Source organism: Bombyx mori, chromosome 5, assembly GCF_030269925.1.
Source record: "Bombyx mori chromosome 5, ASM3026992v2".
Lineage (NCBI taxonomy): Eukaryota > Metazoa > Arthropoda > Insecta > Lepidoptera > Bombycidae > Bombyx > Bombyx mori.
This window is the reverse complement of record NC_085111.1, coordinates 15,159,689-15,179,218: the sequence shown is the minus strand read 5'-3', so window position 1 is coordinate 15,179,218 and position 19,530 is coordinate 15,159,689. Positions and strand designations below refer to the sequence as shown.

The following is a 19,530-nucleotide window of genomic DNA, read 5'->3' as shown; positions in this document are numbered from 1 at the left end:
AGAGGCTAGAGATACGATCAACTTGAAGGGGTATAATATCGCAGGGTATAAATACGATAGGAGCATCTCCCCAAATGACAGCTTAATACTAGTACAGGGAGAAAGGGTTAAGGTTCATCCTTCCTTCGGCTTCATAAAGCAAGGTGTATTCAAATCTTTTGAATACAGAGAAGAAGATGAAAATTTTTATAGGAAGTTTTTCTTGGCTCTTGAAAAATGTTGACTTTTCGTCGAGTTATTGAAGCAAACATTTTTATTTGGATTTCAATGCTTACTTGGAGAGGAGCGACGACTGATCGCTCGATCGAAAGATTCTTGGAAGGGCTAAAAAAATGGTTAATTGAAAAAGCCATGATCCGGAGCAAAATTGAATTACTCGAAACGAGGTCGTCTTTAGGCACACGTTCAGTTTGTGTTGAAAATTTGTTTCGTTTTAAGATAATTTGTAGAAGTATTTACTAAAGATTTAAAGCATGCTGAATTGTGAGACAACCACTTCTCTTTGTTTGTGATACTGAGTAGAAGCAGACAGCCTACTGCTTGTTTTGATTTACTCCCGTCTTTCCAAAGATTCAGATATAACCTAAAATTAATATATATGTTACGTGTTCTTTGACGATGTTTGTAGTAATAAGAAAAGCTTAAAACTGGAGGTCCACTTATAAAATGAGCTTAAGCAAAACATGACTAACCAAAAATATTTTTCTTATTTATTTTGGTTGGTATCATGTGTTATTTCTATTTAATTTAAAATATCAATGAACTACCTCATGGTCCACGGTCCTGTAGCCTATAGACATGACGGCGTGAAACACTCTTCTCGAAACATGAGGTTGGACTCAACTGTATTGTGTAACGGCTATCGCACCTTTTAAACGGGTAACGCACAAATGTTTCGTCGTACAAAACATTATAGGTAGAGTACCTGGGGGAGGGTGATGGGAGAGATGTGCTCCGTACTAAACGCGTCACTCTCCCCCCTTTGTGGGTTGTTGAGCGACAGGAGGTTTTAGTCGGTCCGACTCCGACATACCCCGCCCGCCATCCCCAGTGGAGGGTGGGGGTCCGGCGATTTCCTCCTGACAAAAAAAAAAGGTAGGGTCCCTATCCGTGTACATTCCTATTATGCCCTAGCACCAGTAGGTATACGTTTATAAAGAGACTGATGGTTTACGTCATTAGAGTGTGTAAGAGATCGTCAAACGAAAATTAATTTTAAATGTAATTACTACTTTTCCGGTTTAACGAGGTTATATTGGCTATGCGTTCACCGCAGAAACGTAACAATCGTCGTGATGATACCGGGGATCCTGTTATCAAATCAATGGCGTCCTCAATTAAACGGCCGATCATTTCCTACTTGACTATTGTCGTAGAGGTAGAATTGTGGGGCACAGTATTTGGCGTTGAATTATGGTGAATATCTGTCAAGACTAAGTATAATAAACAAGGATTCCACATGGCCACGACTGCTCTGCCAAGAGTAACCAATCCATCCATTGTTTTTCTTCATTATAAATATTCACCCGATAGCTTAGCCCACTGATTTTCTCGCCGGATCTTCTCAGTGCGTCGCGTTTTCGATCCGGTGGTAGATTCTGCGAACCACTGCTCTTGCTAAGACCAGTGTTAGCAACACTCCAGATTGAGCCCCGTGGGCTCGCCTACATGTTAGGGCGAAGCTGAAATAGCCTCTCAAGCCTATCAGCATAGGTAGGAAAAAACCATAGTAGTTGAACTACGAACTCTTTCATAGATTTAGGCAGCGTGTAAAGGTATTTTCCACAAATAATACAAAAACTGTAAAAAGTCCTTTGAGTAACGATAGCAAGATGAAAACCTCTTCGTACCCATTCTAATAATAAGCAGTATGGCAAATTAATGTATCCCGAAAATAGAGCTGTTCAGAAAAAGTAAGTAGTACATTTTGGAGATTTTAGATGTTACGTAAATAGTAAATAATTACAAGGTAAAAAAATCTAGATGACAAAAATTTTAGCCCGCATGAAATATGATATAAAACTTATTTGTATTACTTAGGTACGTATTTTAACGTATAATACACCGTGTCATTCTAGTGTCGTCGACAAATAAATGCGTGACGCGTGAAATTGCTTTTCCCTAGACGACGGTACATTTACAGGTTATATCTAAGAATTCATTTTTCGGATACATACAATTTTTCCCTTTATCGTGTTAATGTAATTATTCCCCGGCGTATTAACAGTTTCTTTGCCTTAAGGATATGTTGTTTACTCAGATAAAATATTACAAAGACTTAGAACAGATAGATATTTTGTCTACGCTGATACTAATCACATCTTAGTGAAGTGTTTGAAATTTTCATGACCTCTAAAATCTAAATTATGAATACTGTTGTTTAAAGGGCTCCCTACCACGATGTATAGCTTTGATGATTTCTCGAGGACACGTGGTAAGAACCCGTTAAATAATAATGTTATAATATAAAGATCTTAGTCAGTTTTGTGTCTTCGTAAAGGGATGGTTTTCTTGGCTATAACGTCGTTGCAAGATTTATTTTATTATGGATTGTTGAATACGGCTATTTTTTTCACATGATCGTGCCTTCCTTTTTAAAAAGTATGAGGGACGTTATTCAAAGGTGCTCGGTGGTTTTTCAATAGGTAGTATGCGAGATTTTGTTTTAATATTTGAAGGTACCGGGCGTTGTTCATGGGTAATGACTGGCAAACCAGGTATATAGACAAGTCGTGAGCTCATGTGCCTTTTTTTTATAGCTTAGATGGGTGGACGAGCTCACAGCCCACCTAGTGTTAAATAGTTACTGGATCCCATAGACATCTATAACGTAAATGTGCCACCCACCTTGAGATATAAGTTCTAAGGTCTCAGTATAGTTACGACGGCTGCCCCACCCTTCAAACCGAAACGCATTATTGTTTTACGGCAGAAATAGGAAGGGCGGTGGTACCTACCCGTGCGGACTCACAAGAGGTCCTACCATCAGTATCACCACCAGTACCACCAGTATATCTAAAAACAAGCAGAGTGCCTACGCTACCTTAAACTTTAGTACCTATTTCGTAACATGCAAACGTGCAACAGCTTAATTGGATACATCAGCTTTATATATTGCGCTCTATATTATAATAACATCGCCAACATTACCGCAGCACAGCGTCGGGTTTTGTGAAGTTTATGTCGTAAAACCGCTAGAAATTCTGCTTTTGTGAAATTCGTTTCGGACCGTTGACGTGCGGTTTCTGACGGTTGCGAGATTGTCTATCTTTGACCCCGTGTTTTGTTTGGACGTTGGCCAATATCTATTTTATGGATAAAATCGCATACCCTTCCGGAATTCTTTCGCTAAAAGATGACATTTTCTCCATGCTTTTTACGTCCGCTATTAGATACTGTCTTAATAACTCTTTTGCGGAACTTTTAGTATCTTTTGATTGTATAAGAGTGCTAAATATTTTATGATGAGACTATTGTATATTTAAAACAAAATTAATATTCTTGGTGACCAGGCATCATGTTGTGATTGTTGATTGTGACCTGTAAAAGTCCTGAATTCTTATTTGTTGTAGAATTATACATTAATATTGTTACTAACAATCATATCATAGTACCGATCTGTGCAGGCTTTCGCAATTTGCCACCAGTTATTACGTAAAAAACGTCATTAATTACGTTTAGGCTTATTGGAATTGTGATACAATTTTGTGTATCTATAGAATTTTATGGGATCGGCAGACGGTGAAGGCACGGCTTCGGCCTTAGTGGCTTTAATGGTGTCCATAAGTTGATAACCAAAATAACACGCAAGCGTGTAGTAATTACGTATGATGGGGAAATACCCCTTAAATGAATGAATATCATTTAGTTGATATTAGACAACGATATATATGAGCGATTCCGATCCGGTGGTAGATTCATTCACGAAGCAGCTGCCCTTGAGTTGTTAGGTCTCCTTTGGAGGCGCTCGGGCAGCTGTTAGCAACTTTCACTCCTGGCTGAGGCTTTGCTCGGCCACCTGCCCTGGTGAAACTGGAGAGGTCTCCGGGCCACCAGTAATCTCTCAAACATAAAAAAAGGCAATGATATAATTTTAAATAAAAAAGTGTTAATTTGGAAAAATAATGAGATTGTGCCGTTATCAAGTTAAGGCGCTATGTGATAATCTTTTCCGTTTAGTGGTGATCATGATCTGTTTATTTTTTCTTTCGCGAAAAAAAAGTAAAGCCTTACGAATCAATTGTAGTCGATGACGTCATCGAGCTTGGTTCATTGCTACTTGAAAACATGCCAAAAGCAGGGACTCCGTCCCGAGGAATACAAGAGAAGGGTGGTTTATAGTAAATATAAAAGTCAACGACCTATTTAATGTAACCATGGACGATAAGTTTAACTTGTAGGGGACGCGAAACTTGATGCCTTTACGATCATACTTTTTAACACGCTTTTAGTAACTTGGCCTGCATGTGCCCATAAACGTAAACGGTAGTATTAAACGGTAGGCAGCGGCTTGGCATTGCTGAAGTCCATGGGCGACGGTAACCACTCACCATCAGGCGGGCCGCATGCTCGTCTGCTTACAAGAGCAATGAAAAAAAGAAGAAACTATTTGGTGTCGGCGATTTTACAGATGCAGTGAAGTGTGAATTTCTTAATGGTTTTGAAACTTTTTTAAAATGTTTATTAAAGGGCAATCTGCATGAAAATTCACACGCGTCTTTCTGGATGACAAGTAACATAGTTTTTAAATTGTATAAAATGTGTATGATATTGTTAATTTCTAAGAATGTATGGTATATTCTTGAAAATTTAGTATTATGTTTTGAACTAAAGTTATTATTTCTATTTGTTTGTTTCTCGACATTATTTCAATGAAGTCACGTATAGAAGAGGCACGTGCGAAATGTCTGAGATCCGTACATAGTTATAGGTAGTGACGTTTTGTTTTTAATTTGTCGAGTTTTCTTCATGTAATGGCGTCTTGCCTTGAGTACAGAGGGTATGGTTGGATGGAGTCGTTGGACTCGGAAAGCCTCGTCAGTAATGTTATAATAAATAAATATAAATATTTACTAACAATCACGCCACGTTAACTGGTCCCGTGATAAGTTCGTAAAGAACTTGTGTTACAGGTACCAGATAACGGAAATAAATGTAAGATTTTTATTATACACATACATATATTTAATATACATCCATAACCCTGGAAAAGACATTTATATTTACCATACAAATATCTTCCCTTGGCGGGATTCGAACCCGCGACCCCCTTGTGTAGTGACCATGTCACTTACCACTACACCAGACGGCCGTTGTTGTTATAGGCATGTTTTCGGGTAGTACGCATTATAAAATAACGACGTCTTTAAAACAAAAGCTACTATGCAACTTATTTTATCCACGATTACACCCCGACACTGGTAATGAGTGTTGATGTTAGTGTGTAGTGATGTTAGTGTAGTAGCTTCAGAAACGACGCTGTCCCCTTGCCAGATTAATTAAAAGTTATACGAGCAGTTTAAACTAACGAACGTGTAACGGAATCGAAATTGCCTCTAAAATCCTTGAACTTTGATCGCAGCTCCGTGGATAAACTTGTACAAATATATTTCAAATATAATCAGAAACATTTAACAACGTCAAATCCGAAGAATGTTTATATTATAGATATAGTGAGAAAAGATTTTCCTTCGTAATTTTTCGGAAAAGTTCGTAACTATTGTGCTCTCGCAAACAGCTTCAGTACAATGACATTATTACTTTTGATATTTGACACTAAACAATAAAGTTCCTTAATAATGGATATAAAAATGTCACTCATTTAATACGGTCGTTCATCGACAGTTCGGGTGTCATCGTATTCCGATAAAGATCCGAGTTTTCCCGAAGGAAAATAATTTCTCGCTACATCTAGGTAGGTGGTAGGACCTCTTGCGAGTCCGCGCGGGTAGGTACCACCGCCCTGCCTATTTCTGCCGTGAATCAGTAATGCGTTTCGGTATGAAGGGTGGGGCAGCCGTTGTAACTATACTGAGATCTTAGAACTTATATCTCAAGGTGGGTGGCGCATTCACGTTGTAGATGTCCATGGGCTCCAGTAACCACTTAACACCAGGTGGGCTGTGAGCTTATCCACCCATCTAAGCTATAAAAAAAAATCTATACTAAATTTATTTGTTAATATCAAAAATGAAATCCGTCCAAATTAAAATGAAATTTTATCAGTTACTAGTGAAATGAGTCCACGCTTCGCTGTGGCATCGCGATACCTCTATTATAAAAATACACGCATTTCTTGAAACTACTTAGCTCTTTTCCTATTTCACATTCATTGTACTATGAAAAAATTCTTCACTTTAACAAAAACTATTTTCTTTGGTTTTCACAATAGAGACGAGCGTACGGCCCACCTAATGGTAAATACTGGCTCATGAAGGTTCGAAATGCTTGGGACATAGCCAAGCGGCTGCTTAACGCATCCCAAAATTATCAGATTAAAGATACAAACAACCCTCTAATGCTCTTTTTTTTGTTTCAGAAAACAACCAAAGACCTTCGCGTTTGATCACTGTTTCTACTCGTTGGACCCGGCGTTACCGCACTTTGCCTCACAGAAAACAGTTTTCGAATGTCTTGGAAGAGACATTTTGGACAATGCATTCGATGGATACAATGCTTGTATCTTTGCGTATGGACAAACAGGTAAGTGATTGTATATTTTTCAATTTACAAGTCATAATGTGGTATGATTTTTGTCACCCAGTCTTTAATCATTTTGTTGTGGTTGAACTTCATAAAGTTTTCTAAACAAATTTGTTTTGAAATACCAGATAATAATATTCAGAACCAAGTTTAACGAAAAACAAATTTAACTTCGAAATCGACGAAAGTTTTCTATTATTATTGTTCGTTTTGCGAATAGAAAAGCGAAACTTTGTAAGACGTGTATACGCTACGTGGATAAATAGTTTTTAAGAAAGGTAATCTTACAGATACCTATCAAAAATAAAGAATTTATTCTCGTGTAAAACTTTACTGTTACTGTTTATTGTAGTAAAAAATATATAATACATTAAAATTTTAAACATAAATAAATTAGAAAAATATATATGCGAAGGTGAAACAAATATTTAAATATAATGTATTTTTGTGAGAATTTTAGTTTGAAACGTCGAAATTTCATGACAGTGAAAAATATAATTTCACTTACTGAATTATTTTGGCGTAAGAACCTCTGGATGCCCGTTGCGTATAATGTTAACATAAGTCGGCAAAAATCTTGTGCATCCAAAGTGCCGCTACACTATAAATTACGGAAGTGTGATGTATCCTCCCGATCCAATAGTTTTCTTGTTAGAGAACTTTTCACGAATTCACGAAGAGAAAGCAGCCGTGTAATGCTTTTTGCATTATTCAGTCTTCGCATTGAATATTGAATGAGCTCCTAACTTACGAGTTAGTACATTCAGTCGATCCCTCAACGTTCGCAGTCGTAAATTTTATTTATTTCTAACTGAATAAATGCCTTCTATTCTGCTGAATGTTTTTGTCTGTAGTTTTTTTTTTCGTTTGTTTTTTTTTTATTTGTTTGTACCGAACATGATTTGTATTTAATTTAAAATTTCAGTATTTTTTTCTGAATAGTAAAGGAATCTTCATAACGGCCATTTGTTTATTGGTAATTTAAAGGAATGAACTGCTGTTGTATTTTAAATGTACAATATGTGAGCAACAGTAACCATATTGATGGCAATACGGTAACCGTCTATATATTATATGTGAATGCTAATTCATTTGTCCACCCATGCCCAAAAAGCAGGAAATGGAAAAATGTTTCGTAATATCTTCTCGGCTAATGGTCCATAGATGTTAAAACGTAAATATCACCGCTCACTTGGAAAAATGAGGTTTTCAAACTTACATTAGTCTTTTCCGAAATTTCATTTTTAACAATCACATTTGACTAGTATCAGCCAACTACGGTATCGATTTTTATTAGAATCTATAGTGATTATTTGTTCAATTTTAAATAAGGATAGTGCTGAAAGATTAAGCAAATGGTTGGTTCATAGCAGAAGACGTGTAACTGCTTTTCACCGCTGCGTTTTCATCGACAGCGTGTTCATGTCATCATTTCTGCCGCGTCCAATATCTGGGTTCGGAATGATATGAGTGTGGCCCAGCGCTACGACTTGTCCTCCTTCGAACGAGCTTTCAAAGGATTTTAGGCGGTAGGCGGTACTGTGCCCCTGACGTTGTTAGAGTCCATAAGCGACGCTAATGACTTGTATTTAGGTGGTCCGTTCGCTTATGTGACTTTGGGGCACTAGAATTGCAAGACGGTGCTAACGATCACAATGCATGCTCGCATCATGTTCTAACATCACCACCATGCCACATATAACGAATAACACAATTAGTGTTTCCGCGAGTGTATTTTAAATTTTTTTTTAGTGCCCTTGTAGGCAGACGAGCATACGGCCCACCTGATGGTGAGTGGTTACCGTCGCACATGGACTTCAGCAATGCCAGGGGCAGAGCCAAGCCGCTGCCTGCCGCTTAATACTCTCCACAAGCCTCGTTTGAAGAAAGACATGTCATAGCGCTCGGGAAAAACCGTGGAGGGGAGCTCATTCCATAGCCGGATGGTACGTGGCAAAAAAGACCTCTGGAAACGCACTATGGATGACCGCAGTAGCTCCAGGTAGTATGGAGATACTACCGAGAGTAGATTAATTTATGACATGCTGTCCTTTCAACGCGGAATTCGTCTGTGAATACACATAAAAATAATAGGCCTTACATATCAGGGCGCGGCCCGGCCGTTTTCAAACATTTCTTTCCCGAAATGTTATTAAAAATTCTATCACGTGTACAGTGAGTGCTGAAGGGATATGTCGGACGACTTCTACGTGTTGGGTCTGGGAGCAAGAATATGTTCTACGTGCATATTAAAAGTGTTCTTCTCAGATTGGAATATGAAACCTTTCTTTGTGTATTATAATTTATTTTGACGTCAAGTTATGATAGTTTTTAAAACGTTATCCATCTACGAAAGATCATTCGAACATCAACTGTTGACTACAGTTATTACGAAATAGTTTCAGTGTGATTAATTTTTTTACTATTCTATCCTGATGAACATACAGAAATTGCAAGAAAAAGACACACTGCTCAAAATACTATTTAGTTGCTATGTTTGATTTCGTGAAAACTTTAGCTACATGAAGTTTATTTAATTTCTAAACTATGGTCGTTCTCACGATTTCATATTACGAACTTTGTTAGAACACTTTTAAAGTTAAATTGTTTAAGTATCAAAAAGGTTAATAGGCGAGGATGCCTTGATTATTCTGAACACAGCATTTTAGTCTTTCAACAAATTTTTGTAGGCTCTCGTTCAGAAACAAGAATTCAATCATTCAGTTCTAATCTACGCATAAGATATGCGTAATATGATTGTTCTATCTTGTAATACGATAGAAATGTGAACTCTTGTGTCTGGTGTTTTGATTAGTTTATTTGTATTGAATATATCCTCGATTGTTCTTATAAGACAAACTCTCCTTTATTCTTCATCGATTACTTTTAATTTTATGTTGTTTCACTATTAAGGCGGGATTTATTCTAAAGTACCAAAAATATATTAAAAAATTAGATAAATTGCAATACAATACAAGCGAGTGCTAAATTACGTTTTTTTGATCTGGAGGAAATGGTTAGATTTCCGCCGGAAGGCGTTAGGGACTCTAAGCGGGATATGTATATCTCAGTTGAATCAATAAAACACCCTATCACTCAACAAATCGTGTTCGAACCTCGGATTAAGCAGAACTTATCCGAAGCAGGCAACACTTAGGGTGTCAAGATTCGAACGAAATCCCTATCCTAGTCTCCGGATTAACGGCGAGAGATTGTTGCGAAGTAAAGGTTGTTCTCTTTGAAACCACGCCAACCTCTCCTGAAAGATGAAAACACTTGAAAAAATCAAATATCGCCGGCAACGAATAATCGCTACACAGCGACAGGTCGATGCTGATTTGTGCGACGAGGGCTCGGTGCCTTCCCATCCCATGCGGTGTACACCTCGAGTGTGACCTCCACCGTGTCCCTGTCTGGTCTTATGTAGTAGAGTAATAAAGTAGACACGAATAAAATAATTCAATAGATTCACTTTTTGAATTAGGACGATTATAAATAACTTGATGTACAATGTACAGTTTGCAAGTTATCTAGCCTGCTCTTTATAAATAAAACAAGTTAATTCCGATTTTACTCCGTACTCACAAGTGTCTGACGTATCGTGCGGGCTATGTACGATTGACTACAATAAGCGATGGACAACCGCATGCGCTACTCAAACTGTGTCTCTACAAACAAACTAATTATTGAAAAAATAATCCCCATAACAAGTATTAACTAAAATTATTCTCATTCCTGAAATTTCGACGTGATATACTTTTACCTATGCTGATACTAGAATAAATAAATAAAAAGAGTGCGTGTACTTATGTACGCGGAAGTTATACTTTATATTTATTAAATTTATTCCTTTTTTTTTAATATTAAATAATTAATAATAAATATTTAACGTTAATAATTTAATAATATTTAGTATGAATTATATTAAATAATAATTTTGTCATTTATATTACTAAACAATGAATGCTAATAACACTTTTTTTACGAGTGTACATGCGCGAAAGTTCACCTGCGGCTATATTCAGACTCGCCAAGTTACGTCGGTCGTATTGTAATGAGCGATTTAGTGGGCAACTTCATTCTGTCAATTATGTGTCACGGTGCGCGCGCATCGTAAAATTTCACTCTCATCAATTTTTCATAACGCGCCTAAAGAAGTATAACTTCAAAAAATCGATTGCCATATGTGTGACGAAGCATCATTAGAGTACGAGTCAATTGTTTTAGTTGATTAATTTTCAATTGTCAGGGCAACGATAGTGTGAAAGAGATAGTTTGGAATCTACGGTAAATTGTTAATATACTTAAGCGATAGTCGCAGCGGAGCGTGACCGGTTTTCACCAGTTTCAAATATATTACCAACACTCGAAAATCTTTAATACTTTATTTATACGTTACAATGAAAATTGAGAAAATGAGTTCATCAAGCCATCAACATATTATGACTAAATTGCTTTAATTAGTCTTTTGTTCATAACCATCACTTATGTGACCCAAAAATTTTGGCGTAACAAACGGTGTCTTCATTACACGCTGTAGGTTCCATTAATTGTTTTATTACAAAGGCAAACAGGTTTAATGGAGAGAGACCGTATACAAAATTTAATATAAAATCGTAATTCAGTTCGTATATAGTGCAAAGGGCGAATTCACGGTCCAGTGGATATGAAGTATTTACTGAATACTGAATAAATGTCACAAAGTAAATAAAATTACCATGAAATATCAGCGTGCGACATGATATTTTTAAATCCTCATATTGAACATGTTCATTATCTAAGATCGAGCTAATAACGTGAAGTAGTTCACCGGAAGGCCATATTTAGGTATAAATTTTAAAGAATTAGGAATTTACTTATACCGCTTTTGTACTTCCATTCTTCGTTGTCCCCATAAAAATTCATATTAATCTAAACTGACGAAGGCAAAATGAATCGTATAAATGTGTTAGATAGGTTTATTTCGTCTGAAACAAAACCCCCATAAGTCAATTTTGATTTTCGGAGGGTCATTGATTAATTTTATTTACCCAATTTGACCACAATCGCCGTCACACGAATATTTCCCTTTTCACGGTTCATTGGGTAAGACCCCGAATCAGACCCGAACTGTCCCGAATGTTATTTGATCGATCCTGTGGTTTTGGTCCGGTCCCTCAATGTGATTACTTACTTGTCTCTCACGATTTCCAGCTTTGAATGTTTTTTCCTTAGTCACTTGTATTGATTGATCGAATTAATATTCTGGAGACCTATCTTAATTAACGTTTCGATTTCATTTCTTTTTACTAACGATTGACACAGTATTAGTGTAGTGACTGCCAGTATTTACGTAAATATAAAAAAGATCTGGTCGGATTATACAATATTATTTACGCGAAGCTATTCTTCTATCGTGAAAGTTGATCGTGACTGTTTGTTAGGTAAATTATGATTTAGTAAAATATTCTCTGTTTGACTTGGAATGCAATGGGCGTTATCTATTTAGATTTGGTGGCTTCATAGGTCTTGGTGCTATGGAGAAATTATATCTTTAGTCATTCAATTGCAATACTACTACGTCAAATAATTGTAGACATTAGAAGCATGAGGGTCAGATGTCCATAATTAATATCAACTTTTTAAATTGTACATTCCTTATTGTAATATGTTCTAATGTATTGTAAAAATGCGATCAACTTCAGGATAACATAAAATAATAATTTAAATTAAAGCTACAGACGAGATGGTTAGAGAAAAAGAAAACTATGAATAAATTTATTGAAGGTTGTATGTACATATAAAATTTTATTGTTCTAATGTCGAGATTTTGTGAGCTGTGTTTTTATATGCCATTGTTGCAACACAATAGTAGTATACTCCATTCTATGTATTCTCTACAGTCTCATCTTTGTGCAACATATATTAAATTTTATAAACTTCGTACATTTTAAAATTTCCATAACAAAAACATTGGTTTGTCCATACAGAACTCGCCACTGAATCAATAGCAATGGAAAACATAGTCATTATGAAGAACTAATAAATTATTTTGAGGAAAGGGAAATGTTCTTACGACCAACTTAACAACCGTGTTGCGTTGCTGAAGCTTAGGCAAAAAAAAAAAATATTGCCTTTGTAGGCAGACGATCATACGGCCCACCTGATGGTAACTGGTCACCGTCGCTCATGGACGTCAGCAATGACAGGGGCAGAGCCAAGCCGCTGCCTATAAATGCCAATACATATTGCCATGGATGTAATATTATATTAGTCGAAGTCACGAGTTGGTTCTAATGTCATCTTCTTTAGGTATTGATAACGATTAAAATGCTTGTGGCTGAATATTTAAATGAAATAGTATACTCATTAGTTTTGTCAATGTTTGTGTGTATGCTTAAAGTTTGACTTTAGAGGGATCCTGGGAAGCAACACATTATAGCAGAACTCTCTTTATAGGTATTATGAATTCTGGTAATCATTTGAAACCTTATGTAAAAAGAATTGGCTAACTGTCTTAATATTTTATAACGTTGATGTCACGTAAAAAAGAAGATAGTAGTATCATCAACGAGTAAGCCATTTTGTCTCTCCGTAGCTAGTAAATAACGAACGCAACACGAGGCACTCTCTTAATGAACCTATCGCTTGGTTAATTTATGTCGTAATTTAATTAAGTAATTGCTTACATGAGCGTTTACTGAAAACTCAAAGTACTAACATTATTGCTTACTTTCAAATATGTATTTTAACGAGAAATAAATTTGAGCAAGTTACTATTTGGATAAAATGTATTGCGTATATTTTTATGTTATGTGATTCGATTCGGAAATATCTTAAATGCGGGCATAGACCGTTGTTTAATTGGTCTGAAATTCATAGTACCTACATAATTTGCGTGAAGTGTAAACACAGTGAGAAGTCAATGCTAACAATGTATTTTCATTGTTAATGTCAAGGACAGTTGTGTTGTAATCCTTAGCTCGTCGTCTGCTTGAGTACAACATAAATGCGCATGAAAACAATATCAAAATGAGGTCACAAAACAAATAAATAAAAATTGAACTTCATTAATAATTGAATAAATTTTCATCAATATGCCAGAGAAGTTCGTAATGCTTCGATTCCAGGGCTTAATTACAAGAAAAGGGAAAACTGGCTTTTATCTACAAAATAATGGATTTTGAAAACGAATTACAAGTGTTTTCTTGGTAATTCTTGGCAGGCTCGGGAGCGGTGTCTGCCGGGAAATTGATTTTAAACGTTGACGTCGAGGTCTGTGGCTTTAAAAGCGTGACGTCGTTCAAGTTAGAAACTCAGAGCGTTTTATTATTTCTAGGATACTCTTCTAGTACTTATCACCGTCCTGACCATTCCTGATGTGACACAATCATGCTCATCAATTATTACTGGTGATAGGACCTCTGGTGAGTCCGCTCGGGTAGGTACCACCACCCTGCCTATTTCTGCCGTGAAGCAGTAATGTGTTTCGGTTTGAAGGGCGGGGCAGCCGTTGTAACTATACTTCAGACCTTAGAACTTATATCTCAAGGTGGGTGGCGCATTTACGTTGTAGATGTCTATGGGCTCCAGTAACCACTTAACACCAGGCGTGAGGCAGTGAGCTCGTCCACCCATCTAAACAGTAAAAAAAAAATTCGGTGTAAAGGATACGGCTTAGAAAAAGATTAGCAGACAGTAGCTTAGTTGTCAAACTTATTCAACTGAAATATACAGAATTTCCTGAGTCGTAAGATTAGCGAAGGTATATATGTTGCTGTGTTTATGGGCCTTGTTAGCCTTCTAAAATCAGGTGGACCACTGAGTTTATTTATTCCTATGTTGATGAAGAAATATAAATCTAACGACATAAAACAGAAGTTGCCGTTGCTAAAATATGGCAGACTAATAGGAACTATGGTGTAAATTCTGTATTCGGTAGATAACGTTCACGTCTTGTTCATATTGCTGATGTCCATGAGTATCGGTAACTATACACCATCGAAATAGGGAAGCCTGACTCATGCTTCCACCTTATTAGGAATAATATGGCCTGGTAAGCATGGGGAATTATTGTTTAAATTAGAAATGCCCTTACTTTGGAAATAAAAATGTAAAATGAAAAAAAATAAGCAAACAATAAATAAATATGAAAAATAATTAAAACAAAAATCTTTTATAAGAGCTCTGACAACGTCAGGGGAAAAAGGAACAATTATAAAAAATATATATATATATACACCATCAGATGGACTAGATATGCCTTTAAGACAAAACGAAGCCCAAGCTTAGAGCAATAGCATTAGCTAGAGTTCTTGATTTGAACCCCTTCTACCTAGCCGAATTAAACGCTTGGGAATTAATGCCATCATTTTCCTTTTAAATTGCATTTCGTTCCGGAATAAAGCCGTATTACGTTGAAGTTTCCTGAATTTATTATCTTATCAAATAGTAATTTCAGCAGCGTCAATTCCTAATTACATATCTATCTTCTCCAAGTGTTCACAGCACAATTTTTTTGTTGGAAATATCGCATTTAAATCGGATTCAAGCATTTCGTTGGCATGGCATTAAAAGATATGTACTTCTTGTACATATATTTTGTTTTTTTTATATATTGTCTAGGTGGGCGGACGAGTTCGCAGCCTACCTGATGTTAAGTAGTTACCGGACCCATAGACATCTAGAACGTAAATGCCGCCACCCTCCTTGAGATATAAGTTCTAAGATCTCAGTATAGTTACAACGACTGCCCCACCCTTCAAACCGAATTTTTATGTTTACCATTAAATGTTTTGTGTGATTAATTGCATGCGCGTCTCATCCTATATACCTAAATTTTAATTAAAATTATTGATTATCTTACATAATTATTATATGTACATGATAATTTAGATCGACTATTATCTTTTGTTTCATAGATATGTATAGGAACTTACTGCAAACAACAACCATTTCATTTTAATACAACACAGTTAGATGTGCAAGTTTAATATGTGTGAGAAATAGTGCAGGCGCTTCCTGACACTCTCAAGCGTCCATTTGTGAACATTTTACGCTCCACTGATACTGTCGTGATACTGAAGTATTACACATACAAATTGTATTTCTGTTCTACACTATATTTACGTTCAATTCAAAAGGATAATTATTAAAACTGCTTTTAAGGTTTATTCTCGCGATTTCATGATATCATTCCCCTGTTTTGAATTACAGTTTTCATGCGGGTTTTTTTCCCCGTTCTATCTATGCTGATAGCCTTGAGAGGCTATTTCAGCTTCTCCTTGACGTGTAGGTGAGCTCACGGGGCTCAAACCGGGAGTGTTGCTAACACTGGCCTAGCACTAACCTAGCAAGAGCAGTGCTTCGCAGAATCTACAACCGGATAGGAAATGCGACCCACTGCAAGAGCAGTGCTTCGCAGAATCTACATCCGGATAGGAAATGCGACCCACTGAGAAGATTCGGCGAGAAATTCAGTAGGCTATGTCTATGGGTTAATTCACTCGTCGAACCCTTCGTTAATGGATCGGGAAGCGGTGTTAGTCTACGAAACACTACAAAACAATAGTAAGACGGGTTAAAAAAAAACCAATAACAACATGGTACTTAACTATTATGCGTTGCCTCTTTATGTACGAGTATAGATGATAGGAAAGTAACATCGTTTTGAACATTAAGATTCGTATCGTAATTAGAATCTCTTGTTACGTCAATTATAAATGTCACACACTGGTAAAAAATCGGAAAACGATGCCTTTTTTTAATACGCTTTTATTAGCTTCAGACTTATTTAAATTAGTATGTAACGGAATCTTTGAACATGATTTTGACCCCCTTCAAAACGTCGGATTAACTCAAACTTTGGTATAATTTTTAAGGACAATTCCATATTAAAAACGCAATATCACGCTGTTTTAAAATAAAATCATTTTTACTTACACTATTCTTAATTCAAATTTATTAAAATTTATTTTCTATTTTTTAGTTGGATTTTCTATAAAGCGTTTTTTTTTTTTTTTTTAAACTATATATTTTTATTTTTTTACATAAATTCGCAATTTATTATACTCGTGCAGCGCGGTCTTAAAACACTAAACTAGTCGGGCTCGGCGTCGCATATCAAAACTATGAATAATTAATATTCAAAACTATTCGCTAACCGGACCGGACCACAGTCGATGCGAGACTTGGAAAACGCGGGTAGTATTTGCTTAATGAAATTTCAACTAGTATTATTATAGAATTTATAGGTTTGTGTTATTGATTATCGGGGAATAGGTCCCTGTTTGATCCAAGGAAATTGAAGTTCAGCTCGCAGTTTGCAGCAGCTGAGACTGATTTTTTGTTTTCATAACTGAATATAGTTACAAAGTATATTAAATGTCTAAATATGAAGAAAATAAATTGTAGTAATATTTTATTTATCTCGCATTGTATCATCGTTTTTATTATGCATATTTATAAGTAAATGTCAGTCCTGAATAAATTAAAATACATTTGAGACTAGATTTGTTTTTTTATATAATACAGTCATCAAAACAGCATGAAATATAATATAAATTTAAGACGTTTGTTCATTAAACATTTTTACAAAGGAGGACGAAAAGCTGTTTATTTTAATTAAACTGTAATTTTTAAAAGCGACTTCTTCTAGCGGAACTCGTATGTATAAACTGCGACGATGCCTCTGGGCGACATTGGCAAAGATGGAGATGAACAGGATAATACACTTCGATAAAGTCTCTGCCGAGCATCAAAAGACGCGTTGAGACTATTAAATAAAAATATTCATGAATTCGACCTTAGCTGATAGAATCCGCGACCACCAATCTTTTAATGATATCCTTTAAATTTCACTCAATTTAAGATTTTATGACATGAAAAATCATACGTCACTTATTTTTATGTTCAAATATAAATCGAAACAGAAACGGATTTGAAATTTGATTTTGCTTTAGAATTCTCTTTCAAACTTCACTTCATTTGAGAACGTTATCTTATACCTTTAAACGAGCAATTCTTGTTTATTAATATATATGTCGGCGCACGTCAGGGATGGCTGAGCGGTAGGTTCCGTCATCACTCGTATTTGATTGAACACAGTTTATAAAAAGTCAATAAAACCTTTTGAATAATAATTATCGAAACTCAACACACACAACTTTCACAATGACAGGGTAAACCGACAGTTTCGTTGCACATACCGACAGACCGACTGACCGACTGACTGACTGACAGAGACTCACTGACTAAGACGGACGGAATTACTGTCTGACACGGAATGCCACGACTCTGTCCACGTACCGCCATTTTATACTGTGGCGTTACGTAGTCTACCCTTCATTTTGTGATATTTATCAAAACAACATTTCATCATTTAAAATAATAATCAAAACCACCGTCTTAATATTACTAAAAATCGTTATCCACGACAACTAAAGTCGTTATCCACGACACGGCCATTCTGACATGTCACACGTCCCTGTGTGACGCTCCTGCAAGGAAAACAACCTTTTGCAATATCAAACAGGTTTCGTCTCGGCCAATCCTGATACATTCACGATTGAGGATTGGGATTCCTTTCATTACAAACCATAACGTTAGCTCTCAACAAGATCTTTAACAGACTATGTTAACCTGTGTGAGTAGATAGCTCAATTACCCAATTATTAGTGATACACTACACAACTGAAAAATTTCATTAATGCTCAATAAGCATTAGAAACCAGAGTTATTACAAAACAACTCAATCTGAGCAGTATTTCATCAGTATTCTGTATTAACCACATACTATCGTTACAATTACTTCCATCTAGTGAGAGTAACTCATGCCACCTATATCGACTGACGATAACCCAATTCAAGTGCCACCTCCATCGAGTAGCTCTTTACTACTTATTGCCTCCATCCGGCAAATAAGTGGGACCTCCATCCGGTACCCAACTTCAACACAAAACACTAATGCCTCCATCCGGCACGCAAGTGGAACTTCCATCCAGTACCCACTTCAACCATAAAACACATCGCAATGCCTCCATCCGGCAATAAAACGAACACATCACCTAAGTCGAGCGATGTGTTCAATTACCAGTCATAAATGACACCGAATACTGTTCTGTACTAATCACACAAAATAGGACAACAAAATCCTTACTTTAATCAGTCAGTTGTATCGTGGTCATTTGATCCTACATCTTCTACATTACTAGTGTCAACAAAATCGTATAGAACGCTCCTGGCCTGGCTGCCGGCGCAGCTAGTGACATTGCCACCCAAATTATCATTAAAACAAATGATAAAATCAATACACATCACTTCACAATATAGAGTCAAGGTCATTAGTAGACCAACACAACAATAGTCTCCATTGAGACCCAGGTCTCCGCTGTACCAATCGATGGAGATACTCTCACCTCACTGATCAGTCTCGTCAGTAGTACAGAGGCAACCTTATGTAATCATAGGTTCTATTACACGTTAAAGCCATCTATCTTCATTTCAACAAAATTCAACATCCAATTTTACTAACTTTCCAATGTTCTGGTCTCGTCAAAGTTAATCTCTTACTTTCAGTATCATTTTAAGTAAAAACCTTTAGGGATATGGCACGCGAACTATTAAGAATTCGAAGGGGCTCGCCTCTGTTATTCTTATGGTAGAACAATAAAAAAAACAAAATGTGTGCAATTCACACGTGGTAGAAGTGAAACCTTCCAAAATTAAAATACAATTATCCTAAACGTCTTAAGTAAATGTAAAATTTTGTCATTAGTAAATAATTGTAAGGTAGCGCCCTCTGTGAATTGATATTTTAATTTTACGTATAATCCTAAATTAAAATTCACT

General features: G+C 36.2%; 1 protein-coding gene across 7 annotated transcripts in view; it reads left to right on the top strand.

The window, feature by feature from the left end:
• LOC101743647 (kinesin-like protein KIF13B) overlaps nt 1–19,530 on the top strand; it is a 144,974-nt gene that overhangs the window by 60,911 nt on the left and 64,533 nt on the right. For all 7 annotated transcript variants that reach the window (XM_038011164.2, XM_062668768.1, XM_062668767.1 and 4 more), the window contains exon 3: nt 6,539–6,702. In XM_038011164.2, the coding sequence (XP_037867092.1) occupies nt 6,539–6,702 (164 nt within the window). The remainder of the gene's footprint in view (nt 1–6,538; nt 6,703–19,530) is intronic.